Genomic DNA, 16,900 nt, shown 5'->3' with positions numbered 1-16,900 from the left:
AAGTGTGAATCTGATGTTCATCATCACATGATGACGTGTGCGCTAGCTCAACTAAAGCTTTTCATGCTAGCTAGCAAGCAGGGAGGGAATAACCAGGGACCATCTGGTACAATTTTATAATACCCAGGTGCTGATTTGACATGTATTGCAATTCTGTAATTATATTAAAAAATATATGTTTTATAAATATAATCAAAAAATATATATTTTTTGGTTGGTAATTTTTTATTTATTTATTATAATAATAATAATAATTAGTATTTTTTAAAGAGCTCTATCTCTGCTACCTGCCCATGTGTGAATAATTTAGAGTGCGCCACCTGTAGGTTTATAGAGGAACGGCACTATTTCACCAGGTCAAATGCAAACATATGCAAATTTATAGTTCATTTAAACAAATTGATTTTGGAATCAGTGTGGAGATCCCTGTAATGTCACACACACAAAAACATTTCTACTAACAAGCAGCAAAGTGTCAGATGACTATTATTTAAAAATAATATCTATATCTACTAAAAAATCTATGAAGTATGTTTAGAGACATTTAAAAATAAAGTAAAGCAGTAGCTGGTTAAGCTCATTTGGCCTCACATATTCTCGTAGTTGAGCTACTCGGCTTTGTAGAGTATATCTGTGTGTTTTAGGAAACTGTACGAGCCAAGCGCCGAGAGGCAAAATAAATCAGCAGAATTCTTTTAAATGATTTTTCGGAGAGCAAAATAAGACGCTGATGGTGTGCAGGCCACTTTAAAAACAATTTTAGCTGGTAGTCTCAAGGCCATGTTGAGGATTATTTAGGCCACCTTGTCATCCTGCTCAAGTAGCTACTGTGATCCCACTCGGACAGAAATAATGATTCATCCTTAACACACAAAGGACGAAATCAGAGCTTTCTGATATTAAAGCCGCCTTATTGTACAAGAATCCCTTTATAGTCGTATTTAGACATTCACATGGGGTTTAAACAAGGCCAACTATATTTTTCTCCCTAGTGTGATCTCATATATGAGCTCCTCCCTGTTCTCTGGAGGGGTGTGGCTCAGGGGAAGCTCATTTACATAGACACTAAAACTGTGTGTTTGGAGAAGGAGTGAAACACGGGGTTTCTGAGCCGTGGAGAAATGCCTTATCTGATGGGAAATTTCAGCTGGAGAATTAACACACAAACACACACTTTGCAAGAGCTCTGAGACCTGTATTAACTTGTTAAAGAAGTGGTAAAGTACAAGACCTTTAATCTTATGATGACATTGGAACTGGCATGCTGGCAAGAAAAAAAAACAACCAAACTTGGGTTTTTATGTGAACCTTATGCACATGCCTTTAATGTGAAGTTTTGTCCTCTTTTTTGTGTTAATTTTTTTCTTATGATTTTGAGAATTAGTTCTTACTTGGGTAAAATGGAAGATCGATTCCTTTATTGGGACCATGAAGTCTTTCTTCATGCATGTGCACTCTTTTCGAAAGCAACTATACAAATTTAAACGTAATAATGATAATCGGTAAAAAGAAATGGAATGATGGCATTTTATATTACACTGATTTAGAAACACCATGATGATACCGACTCCCACAAAATATTAATATCTTCTTTAAAGATTATGAGATTCAGGCCCCCCGAGTGGTCACCCTGAAAGCAATACTGTATATGCAAGATATGTCAGAATTTCTTTTCCACTACCTTAATAGTATATACTATATAGTGAATAGTAGATATATGTATGTATGTATGTATGTATGTAGAAACCTTGGATTGCGAATAACTCGGCCTGCGAGCGTTTTGCAAGACGAGCAGAATTTTAAAATAAATTTTACCTTAATAAGTGAGCAAGGTCTTGATCACAAATGAGCCAATAGGTTCTATTTTTCGCGCCCTGCAGGATTATGGGGAATCGTCTCCCATGCTCAGTGTCGGTGCGTGTGCGTCACTCGCGTGGTCTACATCCGTGTGCGCATGTACTGTTTACTATAACATTGTGACCACATGTTTGTGAGAGCACATAAAGCAAAAGCAAGTGTCATTAGAGAGGTTCCTTGTTAAAGATCCAGTTTCCAGAGTTTCTGTCTATCAGAGCAGTGTTTCCATTAGTGTGTTTGTGTGTGAAATTAGTCCTACCCAGTAGCCCCCTTCCCCCTCCTGTCTTCTCACCTTCACACACACTCGCACACACACTAACGGAAACATTACTTTGTCGAGATTTGTGAGATTACTTTGTTGAGAAGTGGAGGTTTATTTGTTTTATTTTTACTTTAGATTTTGTATTAGTTGTTTTTATATAAATATTTTTGGGTTGTTGAACGAATCATCAATTCCATTATTTCTTATGAGGGGAAATTTGCTTTGAAATATGAGTGTTTTGATATACAAGCACGGTTCTGGAATGAATTCTGCTCGCAATCCAAGGTTTAACTTTATATCGTAGATGTACTGTAGTGTATATAGTAGATACTGAATCTGAGTATGATCTAATATATCACTCATATTTGTTCTGTCTGATCCAGTGTTAATTTTTCTTTGGACTGGTGTCGCTCCTGTGGTGTCGGATCAGCACCAGGTCAGGTCAAGTAGAGACCAAAGAGATAAAAGTTTCTCGTAAGAAACGGTTAAATCGTTTTGAACTCCTGAACGGTCGTGAGAGTCTCATGATATAACAGTCATGCGTGTGTGTTTTCTCTCCTCAGGCACCATGCACGTGTCTCTGGCCGAGGCTCTGCAGGTTCGAGGAGGTCCGCTGCAGGAGGAGGAAGTGTGGGCCGTCCTGAACCAGAGTGCCGAGAGTCTGCAGGAACTCATGCGCAGAGGTAACTCGTAAAACAAACAAACAAACAAAATGGAAAAAGTCAACATTCGAATGGCTAATAATTAGTGTCCAAATATGATCGTCAGATTATAATAGGATGTCAAATATAGTGTTGTGAAGTTTAATAGCAAAATAAAATCGACGCGAAAGCTTTTCCTGTGTTCAAAAGGTCACAAGCTATTAAACTATTATTTCTCCTAAATTATGTTTGCTCAAGTTCGAAACAAATAAATGATGCTCTCGAAAGTACTTAACATTTCATTAATCATTAAGAAAAATGTGATCTGGTTTAAAAAATTTTTTATACATTTTTGCATATTACTTTATTCCTTATTAATGTTTAAACAAAAAGAAAGGGCATTAAAATTTTACTCCTGTAAAAGTCCTCTGCCAGACGACTAAATGTATTAAAGTTTTGGTTATATTTGCTCTTTTGTGTCACAGAGATTTATCAGCTCAAATTTATGCATGGATCTGAAACATAGTGCGGTCAAATCGTCGTTCGTGCATGAAAACGCAGGACGAGAGGAGAGAAGAGAGGACGAGGCGAGCAACATGATTTATAGTTTACTACAATCAGTCACGCTAACGTAGAAACACACAGGGCTGCGGTTAAAAAAAAATTCATCTGTACAACAAATGAGCCTGTGTGTCTGTGAGGGATGAAGCGAGGGAAGAATCAGGGAAGAGAGAGGGAGCAAGAGAGAAACAGAAGGAATAGTTGAGGCTTGTGTTATGTAGCGCATTAAAAAGGTCATTAAAAAAAATTTAGCAAATGAGCGAGTTGATTATTGTAGCTACAACGTTATCATGATACGATTTGATTTGTATTGCGATTCTGTAAATATCACGAGTTTATCATTATTATTATTACATTTTTTTAGACTTTTGTTACAGTTCTTGTTAAAAAAAACAAACAAACTCAAACTAATTAGCTAATACATACAGGACACTACTGCCCCCGACAGTGACTGCACCACCTGGAGTTTTATAAAGGAACAGCAATGAATGTCGCCTCAAATGGAAACCTATGCAAAGTACGAATTAAATTAATAGATAAAAATCTCTATGTAACTAAATCGAATCGAACCCCCCTTCTGATTAGCATTTATCAGAAGGAAAAAAAAAAAAAAAAAGTCATGTGTTGGTTCTAGCTTCTAGAGCTGAATGTCATATTAATGTGAAATCCAGGATGGAATTAATGCAGCCATTGCTTTTGTATACGACAAGCATGGCGGTAGAATTGGCGTGACAGTTGAAACTTTTTTTTTTAAGCCGTCATTTTATTTTTGAGCAGAGTGGGAGGAAAAAAGTGAAGGAGAAAACTACGAACTACTAAAGTGCCACCGCATCAGTCTTTTTTAGTGAAAACGAGCCAAGTTTAAATGAAGCTAGCGTTACAAAATAAGTCTTGCTAATGAAGAGCTCGAGCTCGTTTGTAATATTGGTGTTAAATTGTTTATTTAGTAAGTTAAAAATTTCGTCATTAACTTCTGCCTACATAAACACAAATGAAATGAAACGCCAGGTGCCCCGCCCTATCTGGTGTGCTCTCATTTTTAACAAAGAGTCATTTGAAATTTACTGGTCATGTGACCTAAATTCCAAGCTACGTCATGAGTTTTAATCAGAGACTAAATTAGAAATGTTTTGAATTCTTGATACATATTTTTTTTTATATTCTCGTTCTCTGCACAGAAGGCCGTCTCCTCGTCTAAAGCTTTTATTTACTGTCTGGATCTCCTTTTTCTTCATTTTCTTCATATTTTCACTCCTTTTCCCTTTTATCAGGTTTCAGTCGGTGGTTTCCATCACAGCTCTCGCATTATCTTTGATCCGCATCGCGACCTCGCTCTCGTCCTCTGAAGAATTTTTGCTTTCGCTCTCGACTTCATCCTGTTCTCCTGGTTCCTCTGGTCTGCGGGTTTCTGATGCGCTGCTCAAATTTTCTTGCTTAATTGATAATTGTTGCAGTCTGGTTGTTTTGAAATGGAATTGTGGTGAGTTCCACGCGGTCGTCCAAAATCCAACACGACACTGAACGCTAATGACGTATGTTGATTTGTTTTTGACATTTTAAAAATCTTTGAGTTTGTAATTGGAGTAACATGAAAGAGATTTTACCCTTTAATGTTTAAAGTTAAAACCTGGAACTTAAATGACTTTTTTAGTTTGTGGTCTTGTTGGTTGGTTCGAATTATTGAATCAAGGGATCGGTTTTTGATTCAGAATCATTTCACAAATCATTTAGATAACCTTAAAAATTATCAAACAATTATAAAATGATAATTTATATATTCCACAGAGTATGTGCAAAATAGTCTCTTTTTGCAAAGTTATTGCTGCTTCTTTTTCTTTAGAGGTTATGTGCGGTCGGTGCTGTACCGCCACCTACTGGACTGGAGGGCAGAAGCTTGAAAACCGGTAAAAAATAGAGCTGCTTGAGACGAATCAGACGATACACATGATTGCTATTGACTCCTATTGAAAAATCACAGTGCCCTAGAAACCAGCTCAGGTTTTTAAAGGAAGAGATGCATTTGTATTAAGCTGACATGGCACTTTATTTTTTTATTAGTCTGTTAAGCTAATTGGTCACCTTCATTAAAAACGTTCTGTATAAGACCTAATTTAGAGGGGTTAATACTTATGCACACATCATCACAGTTTCGTAAACTATGTAGATTTTTATGTAGTTTTTTTTTTTTTTTTTTTTTTACTGATTTTGGTATTAATTTGTACGCATTTGTAACACAGGTCATGTAAAATCCAGGTTGAACAACAATAAAATATTATATAAGGTAAAGTTTCCGGAGTGACTCCATATACTGTAGCTCCTTTGTGCAAGTTCCTGAGTTGGTCTGATGGTTCTTTAAGGGTTTGCTAAAGGGATTAAATGTATAGTTTAACAACTTGGTTACTTATAAACCTGAAGGTAGAAATGGGACGTGGGAACATGACACGTTCGATGTCTAAAAGAAAATCAAGGGAATCTTGATGTGTTGCATTCCTTTAACACGGAGATGACTGGGGGGGGGGGGTAAACTTTCAGCTGGAGGTTTTGTTATGATCGGAATTTAAATAGTTTTAAAAAGTTCCTTAACGATTATTCACTTTTAATAACATTTTAGATCTTTATTTTCATTTTCAGTAAAATCTCAGCTCCAGTAATATGACTGGTTAATAATCTAATCTTTAGATATATACAGTGTGTATATATAGATATTTAGACATGAAGTATATATACATACATATATTTAGATATAAGCAGTATATATAAAATGTTCTCTACATGTTTAAAACTCCTTGTCACAGCCTTTTTATTAAGAAAAATAAAACAACTAGCACCGAAAAAATATTTTAAAACGTATACTGTATATAAAATAATTAAATCCGATACAATTTTTTTTTAACTTGTTTAACGGTAAATTATTTCACTTATCATTCACTATGGCACAATTCCAGTGGGTCAGAAGTTTATATACACTCAGTTGATTGACTCTTTAAACAGTTTAGAAAATTCCCAAAAATGATATCATGGCTTTTAATGCTTGTTGATATCATTTCAGTAAATTAAGGGTGTATCTGTGGTTGTATTTTAAGGCCTACCCTCAAACTCACTGTTTGAGATCATGGGAAAATATAAAACAAAACCTCAGGGGGAAAGAAAAAGATCTGACATTTTGGAAAAAAGTCCTTTAGTCTGATAAAACAAAACTTAAAAGCCAACGTTATGTCTGGAGGAAAAAGCAGGCTTGCAAGCAGATGAACATCATCCCAACTCTGAAGCATGGTGCTGGCAGCATCATGTTGTGGAAGTGCTTTGGTTCAGGAGAGACTGGTGCATTTCACAAACTAGATGGCATCATGAAAAAGGAAGAATATGCGGATATATTGAAGCAACATCTCAGGACATCAGCTCTTAAGAATGGACAATGACCCAAAGTATACGTCCATATTTTTGGCAACTAAGGTCGGGGTAATGAAGTGGCCCAGACCTCAACCCAATGGGAAATTTGTCGTCAGAGCAGAAAAAGCATATGCAGGCAACGGTGGGCTACAAACCTGAGTCAGTTAAACCAGTCCTGTTAGGAGGAAGGGGCTAATTTCCAGCATCCTATTGTAAAAAGCTTGAAATACCTTTTTTTTGAGAATGTCCCTTTTCTTTGAGACAGGACAGAGAGATTGGTTGCATTCGGTCTCTGATAAGCAAGACAATTCCTCAAACGAATCACACCCATCCTTAAGGTAGATAATCAGATATAGATGAGAGGGGAAATAAGGTCGCTGCTAATGTTGTTACATAGACAAATTTTTATGCACTGTCGCAGTAAAACAGTTCTTCCTGTTTCTTTGATTTATTCTACATCATTTAATTGCATTGACTTCAGTACTTCCAAGACTTTTGCACAGTACTCTATACATATATATAAACAGCTCTGTTAAGCAGACAACAACTTTTTCAATCCATACTCGTGGACTTTACGGTCAGAGGAGACGAGACAGCGGACAGTGAGACAGTTCTTCGTTCCGTCTGGCCCTCAGCCAGTTGCTTTGGGTGGTAGTTAATCCTTTATCCTCAGGGCCGATGCGGATGGCGACGATGATGTAACTGGTTTTGTATGCTTCATGATATCATGATGAAGCAGAGGAACTGGCCTTGCGTCTCACTCTGGCATCTTATCTGGGCTCCGGCTCTCACAGACGCCCAAATTTACTTATTTATTTATTTTATTTAATGCACAAAGTCTGCGCAAAACGTCGCCTAGTTTTGTGCGAGCTAGTAAGTTCCGGACGTTTCAAAGACTCCAAGTTAGGAGTGCGGCGAAATCATGACAAAATTTTTATTTTTTAAACTTAAGATACTGCTTCCACAAGTAATGCTTTTTTTTGCACTAACGCTGTCCAAAAACATCTTAGCAGGGGTTCTTTATGAAGACGAGCACCAGAACTTCCAGCCGTGTCATTTGGTTCCCTTGTATCATCCCACTTCAAACACAGCTAGTGTTTAAAGTTCTGAATTATTTAGTTTACTGAATTATATACAAGTGACTTTATCTTTTATAAATTCAAGATGAATTTAGATGATGCCTTTTGCCTAAAGGATGTAGAACATCGCTATGGAGAGTTTACGCTAAATTTAGCTCATTACTCAGCCAGATTAAACGTAATAGCGGCTGGCTAAATAAACATGCTGTAATTACGGGAGGTTTGTTAGCTAGATAAGATGCGATGATGCCGTGTGTGTGTGTGTGGTTGTTCTTGATGAGTTAGCATATACAGTACTAGCTGGCAAAGTACACCAGTTTTTTTTTTTTTTTTTTTAATACTAAGCTGGGGAACTAGCTTGCTGACGAGTTCTCTGTGTCGCTTTACAGTTCGGTGGGAAAAAAAAAAGTTTTACAGAAGAACTCTGGCTCAAAGTTCTTACTGGCCGCGTGAGTCATCGTGTTTTGGACTTCTAAGGTCCCGGGTGTTGTCATTTCTGAATGGAGTCTTTTAACTGGGCTTTTTTTTCTTCTTTTCTTTAGTTTTTTATCTCCTCAAGCTGGAGGCGGATGATCGCTGCCCCCTCTCTCTCTCTCTCTCTCTCTCTCTCTCTCTCTCTCTCTCTCTCTCTCTGATGTGTCAGATAAAAGCTTCATTTCCCGTCCAACTCTTTAGTCATGTGTCATCGTTTTCTTCTCGTCTCCAAGGCCGTGTTGTCTCTGTTTAAAGCGCCAGGATCTAATTCGGTATAAATGCTCTGTGTTGGTTGCTTTGTGCTGAGTAGCAAATTTAAGTTGCAGAATTCACTATGTGGTGGTCAACCCCAGCACCCCCCCCCCCTTCCCCCCTCCCTCTGAGGTCTCGCTATGGTCAGTGCGCCGCCACAGGAAACGTGGGTTTACATGTGGAATTCCAGCACGTTAAAGCAGCGCTGTTCACGTCGTTTCTTCTTCCCTGTGTTTATAAAAGAAGAAATCACGGAGGCTGTTTTTGTATTTCAGTATGTAATGTGTTAATGTGATACTAGCGCTACTTCAGCCTTGCTTAGCTGTTTATATAAACTACGGGTTTGTTTTGTTTTGAACACAGCTACAGTATACTTTATGGACAAAAGGGTTTGGCCAAACCTGTTAATTATTGAATTTCAAACAGGCCCAACATTTCAAACATTACTTTTGGCCATATAGAGTTTGCACAGACTTCTCAGTTGGATTGTAATGTTAATGCCACAAGATCTAATCTTTACAAATAATATTTTAGAGGTTGATGCACACATTGTGTGAGTGCATTAGCGGCAAACACCGATATTCGTTCCCTTTCGTTAAGAGCAACCTATTCATTATAAAAACCAGAATATATAAAGTCCCTTACATACGGACGAGTTCCGTTCCAAGAGCTCGTTCGTAAGTCCAATTTGTTCATAAGTCCAAAAAAACATTGTCCAGGTACTAGGCTACTAACACAGTCAGCTATACACAGTATAAAACTAACATGTTCCATCGTCTTGTTCTTTAGAATCTTGCTGATGCTTGAACGATTCATGTTAAAAGAACGAGCAGTGTTTGACATCTTTTCACTTCACTCCATTCTCTCAATTATTTTCATTTTTGTCTCCATCGTTATTGCTTGGAGCTTCTCAGCAGTACCAGTTCCATTGCTTTCTTCTGGACATCCTATGATCCACGCTGCACACATGTGAACATGTATGCTGGACATGTGATTTAACTTCCAAAAGTTTGTAGCTCGAATGTTTGTATGTTGTGTGGTTTAGAGCTGCACCCCCCCCCTGCAGGAATATCGAGGTAATGCAAAATTTTACCATCTGTAATGCTAACATCTATACATTTTACTTAATTGAGGAATCAGTAAATTGCAGACCAAAAAGTCGTAATGCATAACTGAATCAACTTCTTTAAAAGTGGGTTTAATGGAGTAGTGTCCTGGAGTAGCGGCTTCTTCGTTCATGCACGGGAGTAAAACCTGCCAAAACCGCTGAAAATTTTTGACTTTTGTTTCCATTGTTTATTCTTAGCATAATCAGCTTCATCTCCGCTGCTTTTTACCATTTGCTTCCAGACATCCTGGGATGCACGCTTCACATGTCCGGCATACATCCGGCTTACGTACGTGATCATGAACGCATGTTCGTATCTTCGAAAGTTTGTAACTTGAATCTTTGTGTTGCTTCGGATGGCTGCTTCGTTGCTTTGAATCTTTGGATAAAACCTATTTTGGGGGCTTTTTTTTTGGGGGGGGGGGGGGGGGGGGGGTTGAATTTATTTATTCGCACCCGGTGTGTAAAAGGAATGCCGTTCTTTGATGTGGTTTCTATTTTAGTCTTTTCTTTTTCCATCCCTTTGTTGTTTGTATCCATCCATCAGCAGTTTCTGGAACAGCTTTCATAAAACTGTCAAATCATTCCCCCCAGAGCCAGAACTATGCCTTGACCTTTCTTTCTTTTCACAACTTTCTTTTTTTTATAAGTATTTCCCTGTAGTTTGTGTCTTAATGGTATTTATTTTCTTCCAGTCATTAAAAAAAGAAACAAAACACCAGTATGATGGAACATGTGTGATGTAAACGGTTCTGTCTGTTTTGGGTTTTCTTTTCCCCCCACAGACCCGACTGCCCTGGGTTTCATCATCTCGCCGTGGTCTCTGCTGCTCATGCCCTCCGGAAACATCTCCTTCACAGATGAGAATGTGACTCAGCAGGACCTGGGAGCGTTCACCGCCCCGGAAGTGCTCGAGGGCCTCAACTTGTCCTCGCTCTCTGACATAGAGAAGGTACCTCGTCTGAGAGAGAACCGGCCTCGATGACCTGCTTCTGTTTGTGTTTACGTTCTGGTTTATTTGTCACACGGACAAAAAAGTGGGCGGGGAAAGCGGTGCGAGGAACTGTAATGTGAAAGGGATGTTAGTGTTAATAGTAGCATTAATAATTTTTCTATCCAAATAAAACTCCTGAATGATCAAGTCAGCCAAATTATCGTGTATTATACAAGCATTTTCTTTTTATTGTGTACCACATGTACGCACACACACACACTGCAGCGTAGTGTTTCAGGCAGGGGTTTCAACCTTGTTCTTTTATAGCAGAGTGAAAGAATCCGCTGCATTCTTTGGCAAACCAAGGAATGCGGCGTTGCTATTCTTTCCTCCAGCTATGCCAACTCTCTCTCTCTCTCTCTAAAAAACTATAAAAGCAGGAAAAAGTTTGCATGTAGCATAGCTGTATCATTATGCATGTTGCTTAACTTGCCTACACACACACACACACACAGGCATGTAGATAAATGGTTGAGCAGGAGCATGTGACGTCAGTGACATTGATGGAGAGACGATCCACATTTAGTGTAAAACAAAGGGTCAGCATGGCGTATTAGTCAGCACACCCGTGTGTGTGTGTGTGTGTTTATGTTTTATTCTCAGTCTCTTCAGTATATTCTAACATACTGCAACCTAAGCTCGGTTAAAAACAATATTTCTGTATATAATTCTCAAATAAGATACTGAAACATGTCGATCCCCGTGTTGCGTAAAGCAGATCAGAACTAAGTCCAGCGTGCAGGTCGGATTTGCAAACCGCTCGTACTGTTCTAACAAAGGCTTAAGGATAATGGCAGCTCTGCTAAATTACACAATAGGCACTTTGACTCTACCCTGGCTTTAGTAAACACCCAGATTATCTCCTGGCTGCTTCAGCGATTTGCAAACTGTTTCCTTTTTTTTTCTTCTTCTTCTTCTGTTTTTGGCAAGGATTCCCTCGGCTTACCCATCCGGATAAATAATCGCGTTCGAGTAGAAGAAAATACGGTACCGTTTTAAAATTAGGACACACCTTCTAATTTAGTGTCGGCTGTTATGGAACCGTTCTTGCAAAAACAGTATGGTGTCGAGTGCGTTTGTAAAACCCATCAAGCTCCATGATGAAACTGAAGACCTTCTCAGGAAAGCAAGACCAAAAGCAGCAGAGGAGAAGTTCATTTAGAGTCACCAGCCTCAGAAATCACCAATTAACAACCAGCACCTCAGATTAGAGCCGTTATGAAGCTTTACAGAGCAGAAGTAGCAGATATACATCTCAATATCAACTGTTCAAAGGAGAACAACTATGGAGTTAGAAGGGGTGTCTAAACTTATGACTGGTAGCGTATTTAAATGTGACCTATGGTACCGGAGTGTCGTATTAAACCTCGAGCAAAGTGAAAATATAAGAAGGTCACGATGAAACAATGAACAGAATTATGGCGTTAGAACACTAGAATAACATCACTGGGTTGTTTCTTCTCCAGTTGTTCCTTCCAAAGTGGTTTAGACTCGAGCCAGGGCTGGAGGTAGTTTAATAGGCCTTCAAGAGCAGGTCGGCGTAGAGGAGCAGTACGTATGGGTTGCAGTTCAGAAGACAGTTGGACAAACATTCAGGAATCAGTTATAGAGAGTTCCCGAGTCAGTACAAGAAGGTTTGGAGATCTCCAGATTATGAGAGGTTAAATCAGAGACGCATTTGAGGAGTGGTTCAGGAGGCAGTTTGAGATGCAAGGCTCAAGTTTTAAGGCGTTCACGAGGCGGATTGAGAGCCATACAGGAAGCAGTTTGCAGAGCATTGAAGAGGCAATTTGAGAAAAATGTATAAGGCGGTTCAGGTAAGTTCGAGAAGGAACAAGTCGGTTAAGGGGCCGTCAAGAGGCATTTTAGGAGGCATTCGAAATGCCGTTGACGAGGCAGTGTTGGAGACGTACAGGACTCTAACCCTGTTTTTAGGGCAGTCAAGAAGCAACTTGGGAAATCTGCGTCAGGCAGTTCACGATAGTTTGACGGTACACAACGTGTGAGAGACGGTTCAGAAGTCAGTTAAAGAGACATGCATGAGACGGTTCTTGAGGCTTTTAAGAGGCAGTTTGAGGGAAATGAACGAGGCAGTTCAGGTTAAAGAGCATCACAAGTTTGAGAATAACATGGAGTGGTTCTGGTTAGTTTGAGGGCTCAGGAAGTTTGAGGGTCATTCAAGAGGCCTTTGGAAAAAACAACAGTTTTTAAGACGTACACGAAGCAGAATCTGAGGCAGTAAGTCGGGAGTTGGAGAGGCAGTGGGTGAGAAACTCTCGAGGCAGAATGCCATTTCAGTGCGAGAGGCAGTTCGAGGGATGTTCGTGAGGCAGACTAAGAGGCAGTTGAGGAGAGTTTGAAAGGCACTTTGAGACACAATTGTTGCATTTTTCTATTTTATTTCTATCTATCCATTGAAGATATTTATTTTCCATCCTTATTTATGTATTCCTTTTTATTTTTCGCCTTTCCAACAGATGCACATGTACTCACTGGGTATGACTCTGTTTTGGGGAGCAGATTATGAGATCCCTTCAAGCCAGGTAAAACTCATTTCATCGTACTGATGGCTAAGCAAGACACCAAATATTATGTCTGTATGTCCATATAATACAAGAAGTCGAATCTAACCGGTTTATCCCTGTGCAGGTATACAGTACAATTGAAAATGTTTTTTTTTCCTTGTAAAAAAAAATTTTTTTTTTCTATTTGATCTATTTTATAAATCATAATTAGTAAAAATAAATAAATGTACGTTGTGTGTATGTGTGCATTAGCCGATGAAGCTAAGCGAGCACCTGAACAGTATTCTGCTGAAGATGTGTGAGGACTCTACCCTGACGCGCCTGTCCGCGCGCTCGCTCCTAGACGTCTGCAGCACACACGTCCGTAACTCCACGTGCGATCCTTCTTTTTCTTATGTGCGCAAACTGGTGCGCCTGGTGCTCGGCAGTCTGTCTCAGGTAAGCGTCGAACCTTAGTCCGCGGCCCACGCTTCCGCTTTTGGCATCCTTCGCTCTCTCATTCTTTCTTTTGTTGTCTTCAGTTCCGTCTTTTTGTGGCCTAGGCAGCTTTAGATCTCTTGTGTACAGGTTAAGCAGCTATATTTAGTTACTATTGTCACTACATATTACAAAAATAACAACAATGGTTAATACTCGCTTGCGTCTCAGTTTAAATCAATAAGACAAATTAAACTCAGATTATGTTAAAATAAATAAATAATAATAATTAATAAATAAATAAATAATGAAAGAAAAGAATCCTAGACCTGCTGTTGCAAAATCCTGACACTGGAGACTCCTTTTATAAATGTTATATCGTTTCTGTTGCTATGGAAACGCTAACATTTTTAGAACTTTGAAAAGTGAATAATCTATTAGACATATTTCACCGAATTGTTCTGTAATAATATAAAATACCATAAACGTATCATTCTTATAAGCGGTGGAGGTGACGTCGTGTTTTGTTTTAATCTCCGTGTAGCAACATTTCCGAAGCAGCTTACTGTAATCTTTTCTACACGACACGAGCAGCTTCGTTCGATCCTCTCACGGCTTGTGATCGCAGATGACGAAGCCTGTGATGTCATCGTGTCTCACTCTGCCTTCAGCCAAACTCAGGTCTCCTAAAAAAAAAACAAAAAAAACCTCGACCTGTTGTTCATGCACTTCTCCGGTTCTCCACCCCGTCACTCCACACCTTCATGTTGCTCATTTACTGCATTATTCAGGCTGATTCATACCCTCTTTCTTTCTTTGGCTTTCGTTATTTCCTCCTTTTTCTATCATGCATTCTTTTCTTCATGCTTGCCTGAACGCTTCCCCCTACTGCTTCTCCTCCTTGTTGACCTTTTTTCTTCTTTTTGCTTTTGCTTTGCATTCTTGACCGTCATGCATCACTCTTTCCCAATCTGCATTTCTCATTAAATGCCCCCCCACACCACTGACCCTCCCTCTCTCTCTCTCTCTCTCTCTCTCTCTCTCTCTCTCTCTCTCTCTCTCTCTCTCTCTCTCTGTCCATAGCTGGATGGTTTGATGTCCCAGACAGATAGAGACTCGCTGCCTGAGAGGAGTAAAGAGATCCGAGATAGATTGCGTGGTAAAGGCTTGCCTGCAGGTAAATCAGACTTTCGTGAAAAGCCCAAAATAAGGGTCTCCTCTCAACACACACACACACACACACACACACACACACACACACACACACACACACACATACACACCCCTCTGTGCCACCTACATGGCGTACCACCCACATTGGGGCTTTTATTACACTGCACACCTGCATGCAGACTGTTTAAGCACTTTTTCAATGTGATCATGCTGGTTTCTGATTGGCTGGCAGGAGCCATTGGTTTGGCCTGGACCACAAAAATCTTTTTTTGTTTTTTTATTTTTTATATAAAACACCTTTATAGTGTGTAATATTTTTACAAAATAGCCGCTTTTATAGCAAGGCCACACCTTTGGAGTGTTGGAAAAGAAAACTGTGACACATATGGTACAAGGTATGGTATGGTTAATGAAACATATGGTACAAGGTCTCCATGGCAACAAGCATAAAGCACTATTTAGGCTCGGTTTATATGCTAGGTTTTGCATACATTTTGTATACAGTGAAAAAACAAAGTTCAGTAGTTTGTGCTTATAAGAACATCAATAACAACAACAATAACACACCACCACCTGAGAGGTAAAACCAGGCGTGTGGTTGGTTGTGGTGGTTTCATTGTTGGTCTAGCTGCAGTAGCGTTAGCAGAGCGCTGCTAATTATTGCTGTAAAACTGTGGCCCGTCACTTTGAAGGTAGTTGCTGTAAAGTGAGATTGTGGTTGATAAACTGGGCTAGTGGCTTTAAATCTGATACGAGTGCAGTAAAACTGGGCTGGTTCCTCTCAGACTGGACGAGCTGCTGTACGACTGGGACGATGAGTATAAAATCGATGTAGTCATTAAGAACTGGTGGGAAAACTGGGTTAGTTGCTGTGAAAACCAGGCTAGATTATAATTTTTTTAAATTGCTACGGTCGTTGTAAAAAATAGACTAGTCGTGAACCCAGATTAGTTGCATTGAAACCATCCAGTTACCCTGAAGTCGGAGTAATTGTCTTCTTTTAAAGTTGTTACAGTCATTGACTTGTGAATTGAATTTAATTGTTAAACTGGGGTAATTGGTGTAAAACTAATTTTAAAAAATTGCTACAATCATTGTAATTTGCAAAGTCATGGGCTAGTTGACGTGAAACTTGCTACGATCATTTTTTATTTTTTTTTAAACGCTACGAACATTTTAAACTGGGTAAGTTGCTGTAAAATTGGGCTAGCTGGCGCAAAACTGCGTTATTTTTTTTTTATTGCTTCAGTCATTGTAAAAACGGGCTAGTTGCCAAGAAACTGGATTAGCTACTGTGAAGCGGGGGTAGATTATTTATTTTTAAACTGCTACAGTCATTGTTAAACTTGGCTAGTTGCTGTGAAACTGGGTTAGGCCTAATTTTCACATTAGGATCGTTTCCAAGTACGCTTGACCCCAAAGTCTGGTTCATTGTGATCAGTGTGAACACAAGCGAACCAAACTCAACTCAAGTCGACTACTCTCGCTCACTCAATTCCTGTGTTTAGCAGCGAGTATATACTTTATTGTTGCATGTGTCAGTTAATATTTAGATTTTGTCCGAATAAGGAAAAAGTTTTGCTCGCGCGCACACACACACACAGGCATGTTTTACAGTTCCAATTGATTTATAGCTTACTATATTAGTTAATTAACACCTGACATGTTGGTTCTGGCTGTTCAGACTCTGAAAACAGATTAATGCTACAGAGAATTACACTAGAGTTATGTTAAGATCGAGCAATAAAACCTTTGACCACAATAAGTTCCATACGGAACACCATGTACAGTATTTAACTTTACTTTTACTGGGTGTGAATGTGGGTTTAGTCAGGCAGCTGCTCTCTCCTCAGTACTGCGGACCGTACAGACCTACTCTCACCCACGCCGAGACACACAGTTAGTGTCATTAACCACTGGACATCACCTGGGACACGCCCAGTGTTCCCGGTGTTGTACTCGTATACAGTAGTTAAAAGTCCCAGTGCTGTTACTGTCTATTATCATCACTACTCCTGGAAAGCCTCACGTCCAGTTTGGATTGCTCGCAGAACTAACTATTGTATAACGTTACGCTTACCATGGCTTATTAAGTTCTCATTGTTTTCAGACATGGTGTGTGAGATAATCTGATGAGGAATTTTTTTTCTCTGTATCAGCTCTAATT

The 16,900-nt window shown here is 39.2% G+C and overlaps 1 protein-coding gene across 3 annotated transcripts in view; it reads left to right on the top strand.

Annotated features, from left to right (window-relative positions):
* ptpn13 (protein tyrosine phosphatase non-receptor type 13) overlaps positions 1 to 16,900 on the top strand; it is a 73,272-nt gene that overhangs the window by 11,570 nt on the left and 44,802 nt on the right. For all 3 annotated transcript variants that reach the window (XM_053477971.1, XM_053477972.1, XM_053477970.1), the window contains exons 2-6: positions 2,683 to 2,802; positions 10,410 to 10,576; positions 13,096 to 13,161; positions 13,396 to 13,581; positions 14,644 to 14,737. In XM_053477971.1, coding sequence (XP_053333946.1) covers positions 2,688 to 2,802; positions 10,410 to 10,576; positions 13,096 to 13,161; positions 13,396 to 13,581; positions 14,644 to 14,737 — 628 coding nt within the window. In that variant the 5' untranslated portion in view covers positions 2,683 to 2,687. The remainder of the gene's footprint in view (positions 1 to 2,682; positions 2,803 to 10,409; positions 10,577 to 13,095; positions 13,162 to 13,395; positions 13,582 to 14,643; positions 14,738 to 16,900) is intronic.

This window comes from Clarias gariepinus, chromosome 19 (genome assembly GCF_024256425.1).
Source record: "Clarias gariepinus isolate MV-2021 ecotype Netherlands chromosome 19, CGAR_prim_01v2, whole genome shotgun sequence".
Classification (NCBI taxonomy): domain Eukaryota; kingdom Metazoa; phylum Chordata; class Actinopteri; order Siluriformes; family Clariidae; genus Clarias; species Clarias gariepinus.
Note: the sequence above shows the minus strand (reverse complement) of the source record. Positions and strands in the feature narration are given on the sequence as shown.